The following is a 19,075-nucleotide window of genomic DNA, read 5'->3' as shown; positions in this document are numbered from 1 at the left end:
TAGGTATTTTTTCTAGTATTATGCCTGGAAGTTTCTTGCAATGGTTAGCAATGACTTAGCTCAACATGAAAGCGACCAGGAACCACACACTATCCCTCTAGAGTCAATCTAAAGATATTCTTAATTCAAATTCCCCTTGGCTGGGTCCCAAAAATACACATGGCCATCTCAATACCACTTCATCTGAGGGGAAGAGTGACAGAGGGAAAGCAAGAGTGGAAAGAGATAGTCTTAACCAATTGCAACTAAAATTTTTTTTTTTGGTGTGGGTTTTATAAAAACATGTGACCACATGAAAACATATTTTCCAGGGCCCCAAGAGTGGACTGAAATAAGTGAGGAATTTGGAAATTAAGTTTCATGAGCTTTATAGGAAATCCATTTCAAGTTGCCATTTATTTATTAACTTACTTGATAATTGTTCTCTGAATCTGAAGTGATGGCCAGAATTTTTAAAACGTGTGAACATTTCTCATCCAATGAACTAGTTATAAAATCAAACAAATAAATGAAGAAAAAAACAGGAGCCAAGAGTTCCCAAGAAAGTAAGTAATTAGGCAGAACCTATCCACTATACATCAGATAAAGATTCTAACCACTGGAGTTTAAAATATTTGGATTTAATTTATGAAAAACAATGAAAATCTGTTCCTTTCCCTTAGAGCTACATTTATTGTGCAATCATTGTGTTTCAGAGCTTCATTTAGTTTGTATGCATTGTATTTAAATTATGTGCTACTTAAATTTGTGGCATATATAGTCTAAATTTTGTTTTGAAAAGTTAATTGGTGATTATTGCAAGGACTGCAGTTTTCTGACCCAAAAGGTCAGAAAAAGGTCTCTTTTTCTTGCTTCCTCCTCCCTACCCCAAAAATAAAAAATAGAAAAAGCTTTCAATTTTTTTTAGTTATCAGATTGCTAAGTGTTCAGGGAAATTGAGCCCTATCCCACAAGACAAGTTATTCCCTTAAAGTATTCGAGGTAATCTTCTTTGCTAGTGATTTGTTTAGGATCAGTCATGTGTCCCAGTTCTAGCCAATTTAAGGGGAAGTACTGAGAGTTATAGGAAAGAGAGATCCATAATGAGAAGTGACCCTTTCTTTCTGCCTTTGATCCCTAGAATGGTGACAGCCAACTTCTAGTCAGAAAAAAAAAAGCCTAGTATAATCAGAGAAGCTGACTCAAAGCTCTGACTTAACTGATTCTGCATGCCTATCTCTGGACATCCTATAACATGAGATGGAAAAATGCCACTTCTAGTTTGACATTTTTATTCCTTACAACAGAACACTTTCTAATAGAAGCAATGATGTATAAAATAAAAGTCAGACAAACACACACACATATAACATTTATTATGTTTTGTCTTAATACACATGCAATATGAGTTCATTTTGGGAATTTGGAATTACAGGAATTCACAAGGAAGAAACTTTTAAGAAATCATGCAGATAACTATATTAACAGTTTTTGTATATATTTATCTATTGCTGCTATGCATACATTTTATATAACTTTTAAAGTTAGACTAATTGTTTTAAACTTGATTCCTAATAATCATAAAAATGATAAGAAAGATGAGATTGAATCTGATTTTTTTTCTTTTAAAATTTCTTTTATTCATATGAGCACAATGTATGGTAATTACAGAAGCCCAAGGCATTGGTTCAATATAGGAAAGTGGACCACAGGTAAAATAGATGGAGTTCTAGAAGTATTTTAACTGCCTAAAAACATTATCTCTTTATGACTACCACCTAAGTTCTAAGACAAGGTCACTCTCAGGAAATTTCAAACTCATTTATGCTATGTTCCCTGGTAGATAATGTTTGTGGTACCTTCCCCAGAGTATTTTTTTAGCTACTATATTTCTGTTGAATAGGCTTAAATTGAACTAATGTAGACTTTGTTCAATTTATTGTCATTAGTTAATGTCACTCCTGTACTAAACTGAATTGCTAAAAGAAATTCAATTTTTAACTAGTTTTATAGGCTAAGTAAAGGAAGAGAAACCAAGATAGAATCTGAAATATCTGATATATTAGATTGACTCTGTGGAACATTTCCTTTTTTACAAGGAGTCCTCACCTTTTATTATAATAGGACATAAAATAAATAATTGTAATATCAAATATGAAATATTGTCCGTTGAGTGGAATATCTTTAATTTCAAAGCCATATTTATCTTTTGTGCTATAAATTTTAGTTTATATATTACATTATAATGTATAGATTACACATTATAATTTATGGACCATAATATGCATATAGAATAATTATTTGTGTTATGTTTTTTATTACATATTGAACCTTAAGAGAGTTTGTTGGTTTGAAAACAATAAGCGTATTGAAGCAATCTTGTTTCAATATTTACATTTTTATGTTTGCATATAATAGATGAATAGATTATGTTATATTTTTATTGTAATAGACTTCTTTATATATATACAAAGTCAACTAGGACTTCTTAACCTTTTTTTGTGCTATGAGCTGCTGTGACAGTCTGGTCCATCCCTCTCAGGATTGTGTTTTTAAATGCATAAAATAATACAAATAGGACTAAAATAAAAAATACATCGAAATATATATATTTTTTGCATGAAATGTAGGGTAAGAACCCCTGAGTCGAGATTTTGAATAGCCCTTTAGTTAATGTGTAAAAAAAAATGCCCGAGGCAATTCCTAAGAGAGAGAGATCCATAATGAGCACGCAAGAAGAACCAAGCTGAGATACATTCGTTAAACACATGTGTGATAAAGCCCTTAGATAGTATCTATACAAGTGTGTTATTTTTCCTTTTAAATCCAGAAGTAAGAATTATCAGTTTAGGAATAAGTATACGATAGAGACTTAGAGAACATTGGTTTTGTTTCAACTTATCTACATCCCTGCATTATCTACAAGAACTATAAAATCTTGGAATGGTTTTACGTGCCAACTTGAGCATTTTAGCACACTACAGAATTTTAGCCTTGTCCAATTCAACTGTAGAACTGGGCCATGAATTGGTTAATTAAAGGTATGAGTTTAATGAAAAAGAAGCTATGAATGAAAGAGTGAGAACACAGAGGGAGTTCAATTGAGACAGAATTGGAAAATAAGGTAGGATATGAAAAAAACAACACAACACTAGAGGAGAAAATCAAAGAAAGAAAGGACTTACCATTAGTTGGCAATTTGCTTTCCATAATACCACGCACCTGGAGTATTTAGAAATTATATTTCATCTTTTGTGTGGCACTACATAGCTCATATAAATATAATGGTATCTTACCTATTTAAAAAATTTTAAATGGCTTAATTTCTTTTAAGACTCTTATGTTTTTCACATTAAATGGGTATTATACTCCCATTATTTTCATCCCTTTCGATTTTTCATGGAAGAGGTAGACACAAGCCTGAATTAAATAAAGAGGTCTTGTTGTGCAGACATATTTTGGAAACCATACTATTTAATGTGAATATCAGTAGATGTTAGTTGTGCCACGGGCTGCTGTGGCAGTCTAGTCTATCCCCTTAAGATTGTGTTTTTTAAATGCACAAAATAATATAAATACGGCTGAAATAAAAACATTACATGGAAATATAGTGTTGTGCATAGACTGCAGATTAAGAAACCCTGCACCAAGATCTTTCCCTCCTTCCCCCGACATGTTCTGTCTTCTTTGATCTGTACAGACTGAAGCTGTAGTTTTCTCTCCAGAGTCCCTTTTGTGTATCAAGCATCTTTTTGCTTGTGCATTTGCTTAATTTTGTTTTAATTTTTCTCAGTTATTTATGAAATATGGATTTAGTAAGATCAGGAGAGAGACAAAAAATTCTTCACATTATTAAAATAGAGGTCATAATATGCATAGAGCATACTCAGTATGAGAATTTTCTTAGTTGCATTTGGAAACATTGTTATTTTATGGCAGTTAATTGCCACAAACTCCACAGACTATACAGCCTAGAGGAATGTTCTAAACCCCTGTCCAAATCCTAACCCCTCTAAAATTTCCTTTTATATAGAGATACTTCACAACCTGTAGCACATAAATAGGATGAAGGAGAACTACTCATAGTCTTGTCAGGTTGGTGGAGTGGTTGGTGGGGTTGGTTACTGACTCCTCCAAATGTCAGAATGCTTTTGAAGCCAAAGAGAAAAATAGATCCATTTTTTTTTCTTTTTAACTATAGGAGGGAAAGTTGATATTATGGGCAAGGGCTCTGTGCTCTATGTATTATATTGCATTAAACTCTAACTGCTAATATGCCCCTTTTGGAGAAAAACTCACCAAAGCATGCTGAGTTTAGACTTGCTTTGTGGTTTCTCACTTTTGTTTTTTTGGCATCCTTGTGCCTTAGGCTGCAGGTATTTTAAATATTAGTACATTATTATGCAAAGAGAAAGTGATAAGAAACCTACATAATGTGTTATATGAGGTCAGAAAAGGCAGAGATTAATTTAGAAGCTTATGAGGAGGAGAAAATATTTTAGTATTTTTCCTGAAGATTTTTTCTTAATAATTGAGGCTCTGAACATGGAGTTTCTAGAAGAATGATAACTTAAGTGTAAATTCTGCTTTGTTTGTATGTAAACATGTTCCAACATTTGTATTAATCATTCCCAGATGGAGAGATTCATTACCGTACCCTTCTTCATATGACTTCTTGTGTAGTCTATCAGTCACAGAGAAAAATATCCATAGATAAGTGGATCAAAGCATGGGTTTAAAAAGGCAAAGAGAAAGAAGAAGTGATTTACTGGGTCTGACACCCTGTTTAACATTTCAGGATCAAACCAATACCAAATTCCTAGGACATAGTAGGGAGTCCAGCAGACAGTAAATGAAGTGGCAAATGCAACCGTCATTTTTAAAGTCTTCAGCCGTGCTCTTGGTATATTGTTCTTGGACTGATTCAGTTGTAGTTCTATTGGATAGAGAAAAGAGCCAGTGTTTAAAGATCAGTTTTCTTACAAAACCAAAGTGGACAAAAAGGAAGACAGCATCACTAATTCAACTTAATCAATGGGAGAAAATTTCCATTATTTTAAATAATAATAATTTGTTTGAAAAACATGTTTTAATAAGAGTTTTCCACTATGTCACATAATGAATAGAAAAGTTTGAAGATGATAGTGCTCTTATTTCTGCCAAAGTAATCTGGATTTGAAATATGGGGTACTCAAACTCTTAACATATAAATTTAAGAGAGTAGATGAGGTTGAGCTCAGTTGAATTCTTTTTTAAAAAAATTATTTTTTTATTTTAATAGGTTTTTTGGGGGACTGATGGTGTTTGGCTACATGAATACATTCTTTGGTGGTGAGTTCTGAGATCTCGGTGGACCCATCACCTGAGCAGTATACACTGTACCAAATGTGTAGTCTTTTATCCCTTGCCACCCCCCATCCTTTCCCCCGAGTTTCCAAAGTCCAGTGTATCATTGTTATGCCTTTGCATCATCACAGCTTAGCTCCGACATATGAATGAGAACATACGATGTTTGGTTTTCTATTCCTGAGTTACTTCACTTAGAATAATAGTCTCCAATTCCATCCAGGTTGCTGCAAATGCCATTATTTCGTTCCTTTTTTATGGCTGAGCAGTATTCCATAGTACATATATACCACATTTTTTTATCCACTCATTGATTGATGGGCATTTGGGCTGGTTCTGTATTTTTGCAATTGCAAACTGTGCTGTGATAGACATTCCTGTGCAAGTATCTTTTTCATATAATGCTTTTTTTTCCCTCCTGGGTAGATACCTAGTAGTGGGATTGCTGGATCAAACAATGGTTCTACTTTTAGTTCTTTAAGGAATCTCCACATTGTTTTCCATGGTGGTTGTGCTAGTTAACATTCCCACCAACAGTGTAAAAGTGTTCCCTTTTCACTGCATCCCTGCCAACATCTATTATTTTTTGATTTTTTGATTATGGCCATTCTTGCAGGAGTGAGGTGGTATCACATTGTGGTTTTGATTTGCATTTCCCTGATCATTAGTGACGTTGAGCATTTTCCCCTATGCTTCTTGGCCATTTGTATATTTTCTTTTGAGAATTGTCTATTCATGTCCTTAGCCCACTTTTCGATGGGATTGTTTGCTTTCTTCTTGCTGATTTGTTTGAGTTCTTTGTAGATTCTGGGTATTAGTCCTTTGCCAGATGTACAGATTGTGAAGATTTTCTCCCACTCTGTGTGTCGTCTGTTAACTCTGCTGATTATTTCTTTTGCTGTGTAGAAGCTTTTTAGTTTAATGAAGTCCCATCTATTTATCTTTGCTTTTGTTGCATTTGCTTTTGGGCTCTTTGTCATGAAGTCTTTGCCTAAGCCAATGTCTCAAAGGGTTTTTCCAATGTTATCTTCTAGAATCTTTATGGTTTCAGGTCTTAGATTTCAGTCTTTGATCCATCTTGAGTTGATTTTTGTGTAGGGTGAGAGATGAGGATCCAGTTTCATTCTTCTACACATGGCTAGTCAATTATCCCAGCACCGTTTGTTGAATAGGATGTCCTTTCCCCACTGTATGTTTTTGTTTGCTTTGTGAATTCTGACTTCAAAACAAAATTGTGTTCACTGAGTATCTCTGCCACTAAGGATAGTAAGTATCATGTGTGGATGAAAGTGTACTACCCCAAATTATCTATCTCAACTGTGTGCTTCTTTCTATGATATCTGAAATAATTTCACTTTTCATATTAATACAGCCATTAAAGTTCATAGGTTGCACTTGTGAAGAAATTTGCTGGAAATTAATGGAATTGCTGACTTTTTACAGTCAGGCTGCCTACCTGAAATTTTGGACTTAGTTCTTAAAGGTAAAAAGGTGCAATTTTGAAGTGCTCAAAATCTGTTCTTGTATTTCATAATCGAGAACTTCTGTGTTAAGTAAGAAACACTCTTCACACACTATATTTTTTTGAGTGAAAAAGAGTGCTATTCAGAAATAGTCATTTTGAAATTTCTTATTAATTGGTCACCAAAGGGTGGACATATAGAGGAGAACATTTACATGCATGGTGTTTTAATTATAAAATTAATTTTTATCTAGAAATATTAAAGTAATTTATTAAATACAGACTGATTATGGATTTTTAGCAGACAAAACTAATTACTGTTTACTCTGTGCCTTGCTAGAGGCTTTGCTCTTTTCACATACTATTCTTTTTTTTTTTTTTTTTTTTTTTCCAGAGTTTCGCTCTTGCTGCCCAGACTGGAGTGCAATGGTACAATCTTGGCCCACTGCAACCTCTGCCTCCTGGGTTCAAGCAATTCTCCTGCCTCAGCCTCCCGAGTAGCTGGGACTACAGGCATGTGCCACCACATCCGGCTAATTTTTGTATTTTTGGTAGAGACAGGTTTCATTGTCTTGGTCAGGCTGGCCTCAAACTCCTGACCTCAGGTGATCCGCCTGCCTCGGCCTCCCAAAATGCTGGGATTACAGGCATGAGCCACTGCACCTGGCCTTCACACACTATCATTTAATCCTCAATATCTGTAAACTTTAGTGACACATCCATTTAAAATTCAAAAAACCATCTTGCCTTAGCACGTGACTGAAAATGAAAAAATATCAAGACAACCACAACATGTTATGCTTTTTCTTCTTTTGAAACATCATCACAGTTAATAATTGGTTTACTGTTTATGACTTTTCTGCTAGACTGTAGTCTCCATGAAAGCAGGATACTTACTAGATTTTTCTTATTCACCATGGTATCCCCACCTAGCACAGTTTCCAGCAACATTGAGTAGTCCGTATGTATTAATCAAATAAATAAAATAATAAATAAATAAATGTGTTCATAATATTTTTTGCTTCCTGTCTCTGCTTTTTTGTTTTTCTGCTTATGTACTGCTCATATTTCTTCAGATTAACTCCTATTTGAGATTCACCTTCTTATTTTCCCTCTACCCTTCTTAGATATCGCTTATAAAATGAAATCTCTCAAGATAAGATTTTGAAGGCAAATTGTTCTTGCAGTATACTTTTTTGGAAATATTAAATACCATTTTATGCTGGTAGGTGGAAACTGCCTAATTCCCTATTAGAGAGCATCACCATGAATATTTTCTTTTGAAAATATCTACTGAGACTATTCATGCTATAATAATTAAGATGATTTCCCTGATAAGTTGTACCAGATATAACTTATGCACTATGTCATTGATAACATGTCTTTTGGATGTCATGTCAACATAACAATGTTTATTTCATAAATTTATAAATTTTAGTTTTTGGGAATGCACCATTTTACTAAAGCAAAAAAGGTACAAACACATGTGTGAAGTTTTGAATGAAATAATCAATTACATAATCAATATTTCGCATATTAACATACACACAAATGTGCATAGTTTATGTTGTGTAAATATATGGGATTTGAATATAAAATGAAACAGCTTACTTTAGCTAATTTATTGGATAGCATTTAACAAGTTGTACTTTGCTATAGTCTAGACATCACAATTTGTACTTGCTGCCCAGCAGAAACCATTTGCCAATGCTTATCCTGGGTTTTAATGGAATAATCATTCTTTCTTCTTTAATTTCATGGTGCAAATGTAGAACAGCAGAAGATTTTAAGTTACCTTATCTGTAAATTGAGGATGATAAAACCATAATAAAAATGTTACCTTATGGGGTGATTGTGAATATTAAATGAGCTAATATATGCAAACTGCTTAGAACAGTATCCGTCACATAGTTCGTGCCACTCTGTTTTGAGTATTGCTATTTAAAACTGCCCACAAGTGACACTAAATCTAAGGAATACATACCATGGGGGTCCTGATGAAGGACCCGTGTCAGGGTGAAGATGATTTTTGCATTGCAGATCAGCATGATGAGAAGAGGGATGATGAAGAGGCAGCTGAAGGTGAAAAAGTTATAAAATGCTTGATGCCACCATTGTGGAAAACTGCAGTGTGTTACACATTGAGAGAAAACTTTTGTCTGTCCGGAGCTGTCTGCTAGATGAATCATCCTGAAGATGTATAACTGTATGAGACAATAAAAAAGCTACGTTACTTTTTTCCAAATGGTATTTGAAAGTTTTCTCTTTGGTACTCTGCTAGCCTTCTAACATGTTACCTGAAGCAATTTCTAAGCTCCTTAGTGTTATACTTCTGACGTTTCTATGAAAAGTCATGTGAATATTTACTTAAAATATGTTTGGGTAAGTGTCAATAGATCTATAAGATTTTGGATTTTTTAGAAATTATTTCAACCTTGAAGAATAATCATCTCTCAAGGATTTAAACGTTGTTTGTATTTCAGTTTCCAGTACAATTATGCTGAGTAAACTTTTTGCAAGTGATTTTGCTCATAAGTTATATCTGCAGTAACTATAACTGTGCCTGGCACTTAAAATGTACCCCCCAAAATACATATTTAAATTTTATTTTAGAGACAGAAACCCTATTAAAATGACATTTTAAAAAATGGTCAAAAGACAGTTGCTCAAAGAATGATGGAATATGTCAAAACAAACAAAAAAACAAACAAAACAACGCAGGAATCAGCTGAAAAGAGCTTCCACTGGCCAAATCTGGGGCAGTTTAAGCATTAAAATACAAAAAAGAAACTGATCTAAAAGAATGAGACACTATTGAATAAAGCAAGGATCCATGAGCCCATACTTATAAAAATTACAAGATAACAAAAACAACAAATAAATGGGGGGAGAAAAACCTCTTCCATAATGTAGATTGCCAACTAACAAATTAAAAGGAATAAACAGAATTAGTGATTAACATTTGGTAATCACTATAATAAGTGGTTACAGCAAGAATCATCAATAGCTGGTAAAAATAGTGGGTGGAAGTTTGAGGAGAACAGGATGTTTACAAAATCTCAAAGTATCAGCCTGCAGGATACTTATTCATTATAAGGAATAAAATAATAACTTTACAGAAGAGAAATATCTAGATAAGTATGTTAACATTGCCAATAATAGGACCTATTGACAATGTCTGTCTCCTTATGTAATGCATTGATAACTTAGCATCAGTAATTTGGTATTTTTGCTTAAAGTGTATAACCTGAATCTAACCTTGAGAGGACAAATCCCAACTGGGAGACATTTTACAAAATGACTGGTTTGCACTCTCCAAAAATGTCAATATCATGAAACACAAAGAAAGACTGAGAAATGGTTCCAGCTAAAAGAATACTAAAGAGGTATGCAACTGAATCCACCACATAATCTTGGATTTTCTTTTGTTAAAAGGGCAAAAGTTAAACTGGGACAACTTATGAGCTCTGAATAGAACATATAAATTAAACAGTGGTATTGTATCAATGTTAAATTTCTTATTTTGACAATCATTACTGTGTCTGTGTGTGAGAGGCCTTAAACACACATTGAAGTATTGAGGGGTAAAGACAAATCATGTCTACAACTTACTCTTAAGCAATTGGGAAAATGTAGATAAGATAAAATAAGCAAATGTAAAATGTTAATATTTGAGAAAATTTGGGTGAAGGTATCCAGAAATCTGTATGATTCTTGTAACCATTCTCTGAGTGTCAAATTATTTTTAAAAAGCCTTTATCCCACAATTTTTAAAAACACAAACTGAATCAACAATTAAGAAAATGTTGCAAGTAGTTTTCAAAAATAAATTCTAGTGGACATTTATTCGTTATTCCTCTATTCATTAAACACTTCTCACCTACTTATTTATAAGCTTTTCCCCTGAGAACTTTCATTTTACTGTGAAACATTATTAAAGCGAAATGATGAGAGTGTAAGCATTTTTAAATTGATAGCAAGTAAATTCAGACAAAAATGTTACAATATTTTTTATTTTAAGCAACTGAGGGATTCTTTTTTTTAAAGTTTTTGATTGAATTAGAAAATTTTAGTCACAGTATTAAGAAACATGATTCTTTTCTACGCTACCAACAAAAAACACTATAAAATATTTTAAAAATACTTTTTTTTTTTAAAAGACATACTCCACTCTCACTCCCATCACCTCAAAAGGGAAAGAAACCTTGGCCCTGTTAAATAAGTTAAAAAGTTGATTTTCAGTTTCAGAGCTTTTTTCGTTTTCAAGGGGAAAGAAATGATTTTAAATTCATCCACTAGAGGGCGTATAATAATTTTACTATCACTCTAGTCAAGAAACCCCAACAAGTGCATTCAGCTAATTTTATCTTAAGATTCAGACTTTTTTCCCACATTACAAAGTGAGCCTTTTAGTTTTCTGTAATTCTTTGCAACCTGACCTTATTTAAAGTTCAGCTTTGAATTAGATCCAACAGAGGCTGTGAGTTAAAGTCTTTGGAAGGGTTACTTCACGTAGAACCCGAGAATCTTATATTTCTTTAAGGTTTTAGCTACTTCTCTCTGCACCATCCCAGTTGGACTTGGAACCATATGACCTGAGTTTTACTTTCTGCTCTGCCTGGGCCACAATTTCATCTTAATATTTCATGTTTTAAAGGCATAATGATGTCACTGACTGGCTGATGAAATCACAAGCGTAGGTAGTATGCTACATGAGGGGCAAGTTTTTTGCTAACACCACAAAGGTCTCTGGCTCAATGAGTGGAGTTTGATAGTAGTTCTTGTGACAAATGTAATGTTATTGCGTGCCCGTTTTGAGGAGAGGTGAAAACATTTGAAAAGTAGTGTGTTTTTTTCTGCATTTGTCCGTATTTCTTGCTCAGGCCTCTCAGGCATTACTTGGCCTTTCCATTTTCACACCAACTTGGTGAGTTCTACCATAAGATTCTAAAAAGATGGGTTGTTGTGTGGTTCAAATTGGTTCATTTATAACTGGAAAAAATTTATAATTAAAAAAATAAAATATGTTTAAAGAAAGCCATAATGATGAAACTTTCAATTAGCAATGACTTTGAAACATAGTACTATGATTGAGTTAATGGCTATCTTATTTAACACATGCTTATTTTTTAAGCAACTCTTTGGTAAAACAAGCTATAGCTGGCATTCTCTGTCATAAAAGATAAAGCAGTTATATCCTTCAATCAGGGAATTTAATATTTGGTAGTGGAGATTTAAAATGTATGTGACCCAGGTAATACAAGATAGACCAATAAATTTTAAGAAAGGTATAATAAAGTGTACACAAATTCAGAATCTTACTTGCCCATAAATTAACTTGCTGTTGTCTTAGTTCTGTTTATTTTGTGCTCCAAGGCCATGTTCATTTGAATGATTAATATAGAGATCCACTTTGCTTTTAGTTGTTCATTTGTCCTTGGATTATATTTCTTTAATTTCGTTATATTTCTCCTCTCTTGTCCCTGGCCCTGGTTCTTATCAGTGTTTGCTTTATTTTGCCATAAACAAGAACATTCTCTTTTCATTTTTCACAGTCAATTGCAGTTGTTCATTTCTTCTTAGAATATTAACACTCACCTTACCCACACTAATTATACTCTTACCTAGTGTTGTCCAAAGGTAATTATCTTCGGATGTGTGCTTCAGTTTCCTCATCTACATACATGGAGAAAATAGTAATAGCTACCTCTAAGGCCTATCATGACAATAAATGAGTTAATACATGCAAAGCACCTGGAATAGTGCCTGGAACACAGAACTGTATAAATCTTTACCATTATTATAATTAAAACTTGAGGCACACAATTTTTATATGTATCCATTTGCATTTGTATATTTATAAATGTGTATCATATGTATTTTTTTCTTGATGTGTTTTAAACATCAGTTTTCAATTCAAGCTTTTTCTGCCTTTTTCTTCCCCAGCCTCCTACAGGTAAAAAGGAAATAGACAATATTGCAGTGTTCAGTGGGCAGAGTTGGGTAGAGTGTAGCAGTTAAAAGAGCTGGCTGTACCCATTAACTCGCATGGCACATGTATACGTATGTAACAAACCTGCACGTTGTGCACATGTACCCTAAAACTTAAAGTATAATAATAATAAAATTTAAAAATAAATAAATAAATAAATGGGAAGCCTCTGACTGTTAAAAAAAAAAAAGAGCTGGCTATGGATATGGCCATATATAGATAACTAGATGTACTGATATACTGAGATTTCAACTTAGTAAACAGTAACTTGGGCATGTTATATAATATTGGAGGTTTAGTTTCTTCATGTGTAAAATAAAGATAATGATTGTACATAATTTATATGATTGTTGGAAGCATTATATGAAATATTGCATGTAAAAGCTTATTTATTTAATATTTATTCACTGCCTGTTCTGTGAACCTAGCATGTAAAAGCTTTTAGCCAAATTCCTGGCACATATTTATATCCTCAAGCATTATTTATCATCATCAACATTATTGCTATTGTTATTTCTGCTAGTAGCACAGTACTATGTTGTAGCACAATGTTAGGCATATTGTACCTGTGTGATAATATTTATTGAATTTAAACTCTTTGCCAATGTCAGTAGTGCATTCTACACCAGTAAATTCTCTATGTGTTAAGGCAAGCCTCCACACATCTTCAGACGACATATCTTTACATTAAGGACTAAGGAGTGGCCCACATTTCTTGCTGGCAGGCCTGGGTTAACCATAGAATTTAAAAGCTGTCAATATGTAATACTCTATACTAGCACCGATAAACTAGTGATAAGCTTAACACAGATAAGCTATGAACTCTTTCTGCAAATAACCTGCTACTCTGGAATTCTTGTGGTATTAAATGACTCTTATTAGAAACCATGTGATTTTAAATTAGATATGGGCACATCTAATTTAGGAAATGTCTTCTCTTCAATTTATATTTACCACCCTAACCACAGATGGTCTTAAACCAAAGCTATCCTAGGGTGTTTGCTGCTTTTTCCTTTCCTCCTTCCTTCCTTTGTTTTTCTTTTCTACCTTTCCTCCTTTTTCTTCCCCTTCCCTTCTCTCCCTCCCTGCCTTCCTTTCTTTCCCTCCCTTCCTCCCTCCTTTCCTTCCTTCCTTCCTTCCTTCCTTCCTTCCTTCATTCTTTCCTTCCTTCCGTCTTTCCCCACTTTTATATACGATACCTCCAAGTCTTGAATTACTGTGCTCTGGCATGTATAATTTGCAGACTGAGTGTGATAGCTTTGTGACCAGGGAGTAGTTTGTCCAAATTTACTGATCAGTCAGAATGCATGCTATAATTTTGAAAAATTTGAAATAATCCACTTTTATATAAGCATTTCTTTTTGCTGTTTCTTAAAGAACCAACAATTCCATACTCATATTTCTGTACTTTTTCTTTCCTGACTTCAAAATCTCTTTTATGAAGGTAAGAAGAAAGGATGGGCTTAGGAAGAAAGGAAAAGAAGAAAAATAAACATTAAATTAGTATTTAAAATTAAGGTATAAAGTCTTAGATGATTTTATAAATTGTATGACTTATTCTTTACAATTACTCTTTTAAATGTAAGTAATTTGCTCGGAGTCACATAGCTGGTAGGCAGTATTACTGAGATTTGAGCCCAACTCCATTTGAATCTCACACTCATGCCACTTTTACTATCCCATTGGCTTTTGAACTTTGTTGCAAGGAGATATGAAGTCTTTAGTAACTGTGACTGGGAGCTAGTGAATAACCAAGTGGAGGACTGGTCCTCCTTTCCCTCTATTTTAACCAGAGCAGCTCCACTTATATCTGTTTCATTCAGTATGGCTTTTTGTACAGGATTTTTTGTATAGGATTTTTTTTATATACAGGATTTTTTGTACTGTATTTTATTTAAAAAATTTTAATAGACACGTAATAATTGTACATATTTATGGGGTACATTGTGATATAGAATTTTTTAAAAAGAATTCTATTACTAGCATAAAGTTTGAAAGTTTGTATGCCACACTATGCTAAAACTTCTGAAAATGCACCGCCAAATTATCACAGAACATAGCTTCTGAGGTTAATAATGAGGAAAGTGGAAAATCTAGGAGGCCAATTTGAAATTTGGTCATTCTGAGCTGAGGCAAAATGTCATAAATTTCCAGATCCCCAGCCCTGAGTGGTGAAAACATGTTTGTTAAGTTTTTTTTTTTCAACTGAGATATGAATTACTCAAATAATAGAAAATCGGTATGTGCACCAAAGGATGAAAATTAAAGTTACCCTTTTAATTTTTATTTTAATTTTGTGTAAATTTAATTTTAATTTTGTGTAAATTAAGCACTATAGGACGCGCCTTTGTCAATTACATTTTTATAATTGATCACAGAGCATGGTGAAGCATGAGACACACTCATCATGCATCACAGTCTAGAAATAAAAAGCCCTCTTTCTCTCTCATATTCCTCATTAAATATATGTAACATTAGTTATGGGATTGAAATCTCTTTTATTCAGAGAAATTGAAGGGAGCCATAATAAAAGGAAAGAATAAGACAACACGAGTCCAACAGAGCACGTGACACTGGGAATGCCAATGAATCCTTTTAAATCAGTGCTTTTTGAACTGCAGGATATGCTCAGCAGTGAGTTGTAATCAACAGTAAAAAATAAAACGTAACAGAACAGAATATTTATTTCATCAAAATTTTTTCTCAGTTATGTGTGTGAGAGAAAGAGACAGAGACACAAACAAGGCTTCAGTGTAGTGTGTGTTTCTCACTTTGGATTATTGCAAAAGGATTTGAATGCCATTTTCTTCCATGGTTTAGACCTTAGCTCTCTTATATATGAAATAGGGATAATAACACAGCTCCTATTTACCTCATAGAGTTAATGTAAATATCAACATTACTTATGTGAGGTTATTCAGGAAACTTCAGCAAAGTGTTTTAAAGTGTTGTTGAAAGTAAGGATGAGTCATGTGTTTTACAAAATAAAATAACACCATTTTCTGTTGCTCATATTCACATAAATCTCTCTAGTAATGTATTTGAGGTCAGACTATTACATGAAATTCCTAAACAATTCAAAGTTAAGTTCCTATTTTCTTTCTGCTACATCAAGTTAGATAAATATTTGGCATTATCTTTCTATTATTGCTGTTAATACTTAGATGAAAAGAATTGGATTGATAAAGCAATATTTTATTTATAGCTTCTAGGAGACTTCTTCTAAGAAGAATCAAATCGTGAGTTTGTCCTTCAGTTATTATTGCAAATAGGATTATTTCTACTTCGGTTTGGATTCTAATCTATATCAGCATCTCAAATTACCAACTACTTTACACATAGTTGTAATTACACAGATCTTATATTGCCAATAGTCACATCCTAAAGCAAATGATTTTACTTCTCATAGCCTGCCTTCCCTCTCCCTTCTACATACAAATAGGCAGACAAACAAACACTCCCCTTCTCAACCGGATCATTTCAATGGTTTTACTATTTTAATTTCTTGGCTAAGAAAATTGGAACTTTATTTCCCCCTGCTCTATTATTAACTCTCTCCACCCAATTTGTTGTCAAGTTTTGTATTTTATTTGAAATGTCTCTTTTACTATCTATTCTCTTTGATACCACCCTAGCCCCCTGATCACCTCATTGCCAGATGATTTAAAAAAAAAGTCTTTGTTTTATTCCACTCCATTTGGGCCATTCGGGCCTACATAAATTTTCCCAAAGCCTTTTTTTTTTTCTTTTTTGAGACAGGTTCTCATTCTGTCACCGAGATTGCAGTGCAGTTGCAGTGGTGCATCATGGCTCTCTGCAACCTCTGCCTCCCAGGCTCAAGCGATTCTCCCACCTCAGCCTCCCAAGTAGCTGGGACCACAGGTGTGTGTCATCATGACCAGCATTTAAGCAATTTTTTTTTATATAATTTGTTGATATGGGGCCTCCCTATATTGCCCAGTCTGGTCTCGAACTCCTGGGCTCAAGTGATCCTCCCACCTCAACTTCCCGGGTAACTTGGACCACAGGTGCGAAAGTGGAAAGAAAGAATGTGGAAAATTTTAAGAGCATAAGCCTTAGCTAAATCACCTCATTTCAGGTGATATATTTACTAAACTTGTTCTTATATATTGCATCACTGTGAAAGAAATCATCTATTTTTCTTCAGAAAATGAAAACATTTTAGTTTTTCCCATTATTCTTATTATGAAACACGCACATATTCAAAAGAAATATTAAAGTGAGAAATTGATGGGATAAAACAGTTATCCAGCTTTCTAGTGTCTTGTGCTATATAGTGAGTTCTGCATGGCAGTTTTTTTTTTGTTTTTGTTTTTTAACCATCTGGTCAGTTAAAAAATAGTCTAGATAAATTTCCATTTTCAGAGGCAAGTTTTGGAGGATCCTAGTTAATTCTGATTTATTTCTTGACACATCCTTGTATCCTGGGTTTATCATGTAGTACATTTAAATGCAAGAGAAAACTTGTTCATGTGCTATTAACATTCTTCGTTATTTTCAAGAATTTGTCCTTTTCTTCGGGGATCTGATTGTTAAAATGGCAGGTTCAGCAGGTCAGTTAACTAGGCTGCCTCTGATGAAGGCAACCTGGAAAGATGACTGCCCTCTGTGGGGAGGGCCTGGGCCTACTCTGTCAGTCATATGCCTTTCTCAATAAGCTGCCTCCAGCAAAACTCAAGCTGACTTTAGGGAAATTTTTGGATTTCCAAACATCCAAGATGTCTTACTTTTCTTCTATATTCAGTCCCACTTAGCTGCAAATTGCAGAGCAACATACTAACCAAGAATAATTCTCTCTAAGCTGCAGTGACAGAATTCTTAAAATTTCCACTGAAGAAACCCTAAATAAGAAACATTATAAATATTTTCTACCTAGGCAAATTTCATAATTCCTAAAAATTATCTCGACTAAACATTAAAGCCATGTCAACCAGAACAAAAAGAAAAATAGATAAAAGAATAGGATGGAGATAAGGTCAAGTTTGAGAATTGCAATTTTTTGGGGGAAGCATTTGCTACATAATAGAGATTCTGTGAGCCACTTTATTTATTCATCACAAAAGCAGTACTAAGTAAGCATTAACCCCCATGTTACATTTTATTGGTAAAGGAACTGAAACCAGAGAGGTTAAGAAATTTGCCCAAGGTAACAGAACAGAGCCAGAATTAAACTTCACTCTCTGACTTCCAGAGCCCAAGCTCTTAAAGGTGATACAGTACTTCCTTTGATAAGACCTTATATCAAATTTACATAGGAAATCTAAAATCACCATATCCAAATAAGTTTATGTATAATGGCTTACCTGTGGTCCAGCAAAGACACTACTAAGGATCCAGGCCAGGCCAACCATGGACTGTCCGAGTTTGCTGTTGCTTTTCAAAGCTAGGGGCCTCGTGATAGCCAGGGAGCGGTCCAGGCTGATCACCACCATCATGAAGGCTGGGGCATACATGGAGAAAAGCTTTAGATAACTGAGAACTTTGCAGAGGAACTCTCCAGCATACCATTGGACTGTAATGTTCCACATCCCATCCAGTGGCATGACAATCAGAGTCTCCAACAGGTTGGCTAAGGTCAGATGTTTTAAGAGCAGCTTCATTCTTGAGAGCTTTTTCCCTTTCTCTTTCTTCTGTGTCCACTTCTGAAGTTTCAACAAGAAAGAAGCATTAAAGGTCGCAGAGAGTAGAAAAAGGAAGAAAGTAACCGTCACTCGGATCTTTCCAGACAAGGTCAGAGTGGGGAGGCTGCCCTGCATCAGTGGGATGCTGTTGTTGGTGGCTGAACAGTGATTTTGATTCTGTTCAGGAGAGGCACTGTTTGCCATATTTTCCCAGGACAGAGCTTCAAGACTTGTGTCTCTGGCGCATCTGATATTTTATTGTAACCGAATCTAAAGTCCTGTTTTATTTCTGCCTTCTTTAGATGGAAACGTCACAGGTTTAGACGTATGTCAAATTTTGTCCCTGAGATACTTAATGTGAAAGATCAAGGTTAACTTGCTTTGTGTATTGGTAATCCAACAGAGAGCTAAAACAGAGCAGGCCAAACGCATTCTGAGGGCCACATGTAACTGTAGCACCTCAGCAGATGGTCTGGCTTTCACAACACTCTTCCTAAGTGAAGAAGGATAGTCATAGCCTAATTTTGAATTTAAAAGTCAGTCATGATATTATGATTTAAATAACTTTAAAAATTTTTTCTAAAAACTATTTAGTGTTAGTGTTCTGTCCAACATACAGATGTGGAATGATAATGAAGAAAAATGAAAACAACT

General features: G+C 34.1%; 1 protein-coding gene and 1 non-coding gene across 2 annotated transcripts; one reads left to right on the top strand and one right to left on the bottom strand.

Moving 5' to 3' along the window:
* Positions 1-1,336: 1,336 nt before the first annotated feature.
* On the bottom strand, positions 1,337-18,678 carry GNRHR (gonadotropin releasing hormone receptor). Its single transcript, XM_054485945.1, has 3 exons — positions 18,104-18,678; positions 8,772-8,991; positions 1,337-4,915 (listed from the first exon to the last, which is right to left on the bottom strand). The coding sequence occupies exons 1-3, from the start codon at positions 18,623-18,625 to the stop codon at positions 4,671-4,673; spliced, it is 987 nt and encodes a 328-aa protein (XP_054341920.1). The 5' UTR covers positions 18,626-18,678; the 3' UTR covers positions 1,337-4,670.
* LOC129035957 (small nucleolar RNA SNORA62/SNORA6 family) lies at positions 11,429-11,579 on the top strand. Its single transcript, XR_008502434.1, has one exon. It is a non-coding gene; the product is annotated as a small nucleolar RNA SNORA62/SNORA6 family (small nucleolar RNA).
* Positions 18,679-19,075: the final 397 nt, after the last annotated feature.

This window comes from Pongo pygmaeus, chromosome 3 (assembly GCF_028885625.2).
Source record: "Pongo pygmaeus isolate AG05252 chromosome 3, NHGRI_mPonPyg2-v2.0_pri, whole genome shotgun sequence".
Taxonomy (NCBI): Eukaryota; Metazoa; Chordata; class Mammalia; order Primates; family Hominidae; genus Pongo; species Pongo pygmaeus.
This window is presented reverse-complemented; position numbering and strand designations above follow the sequence as displayed.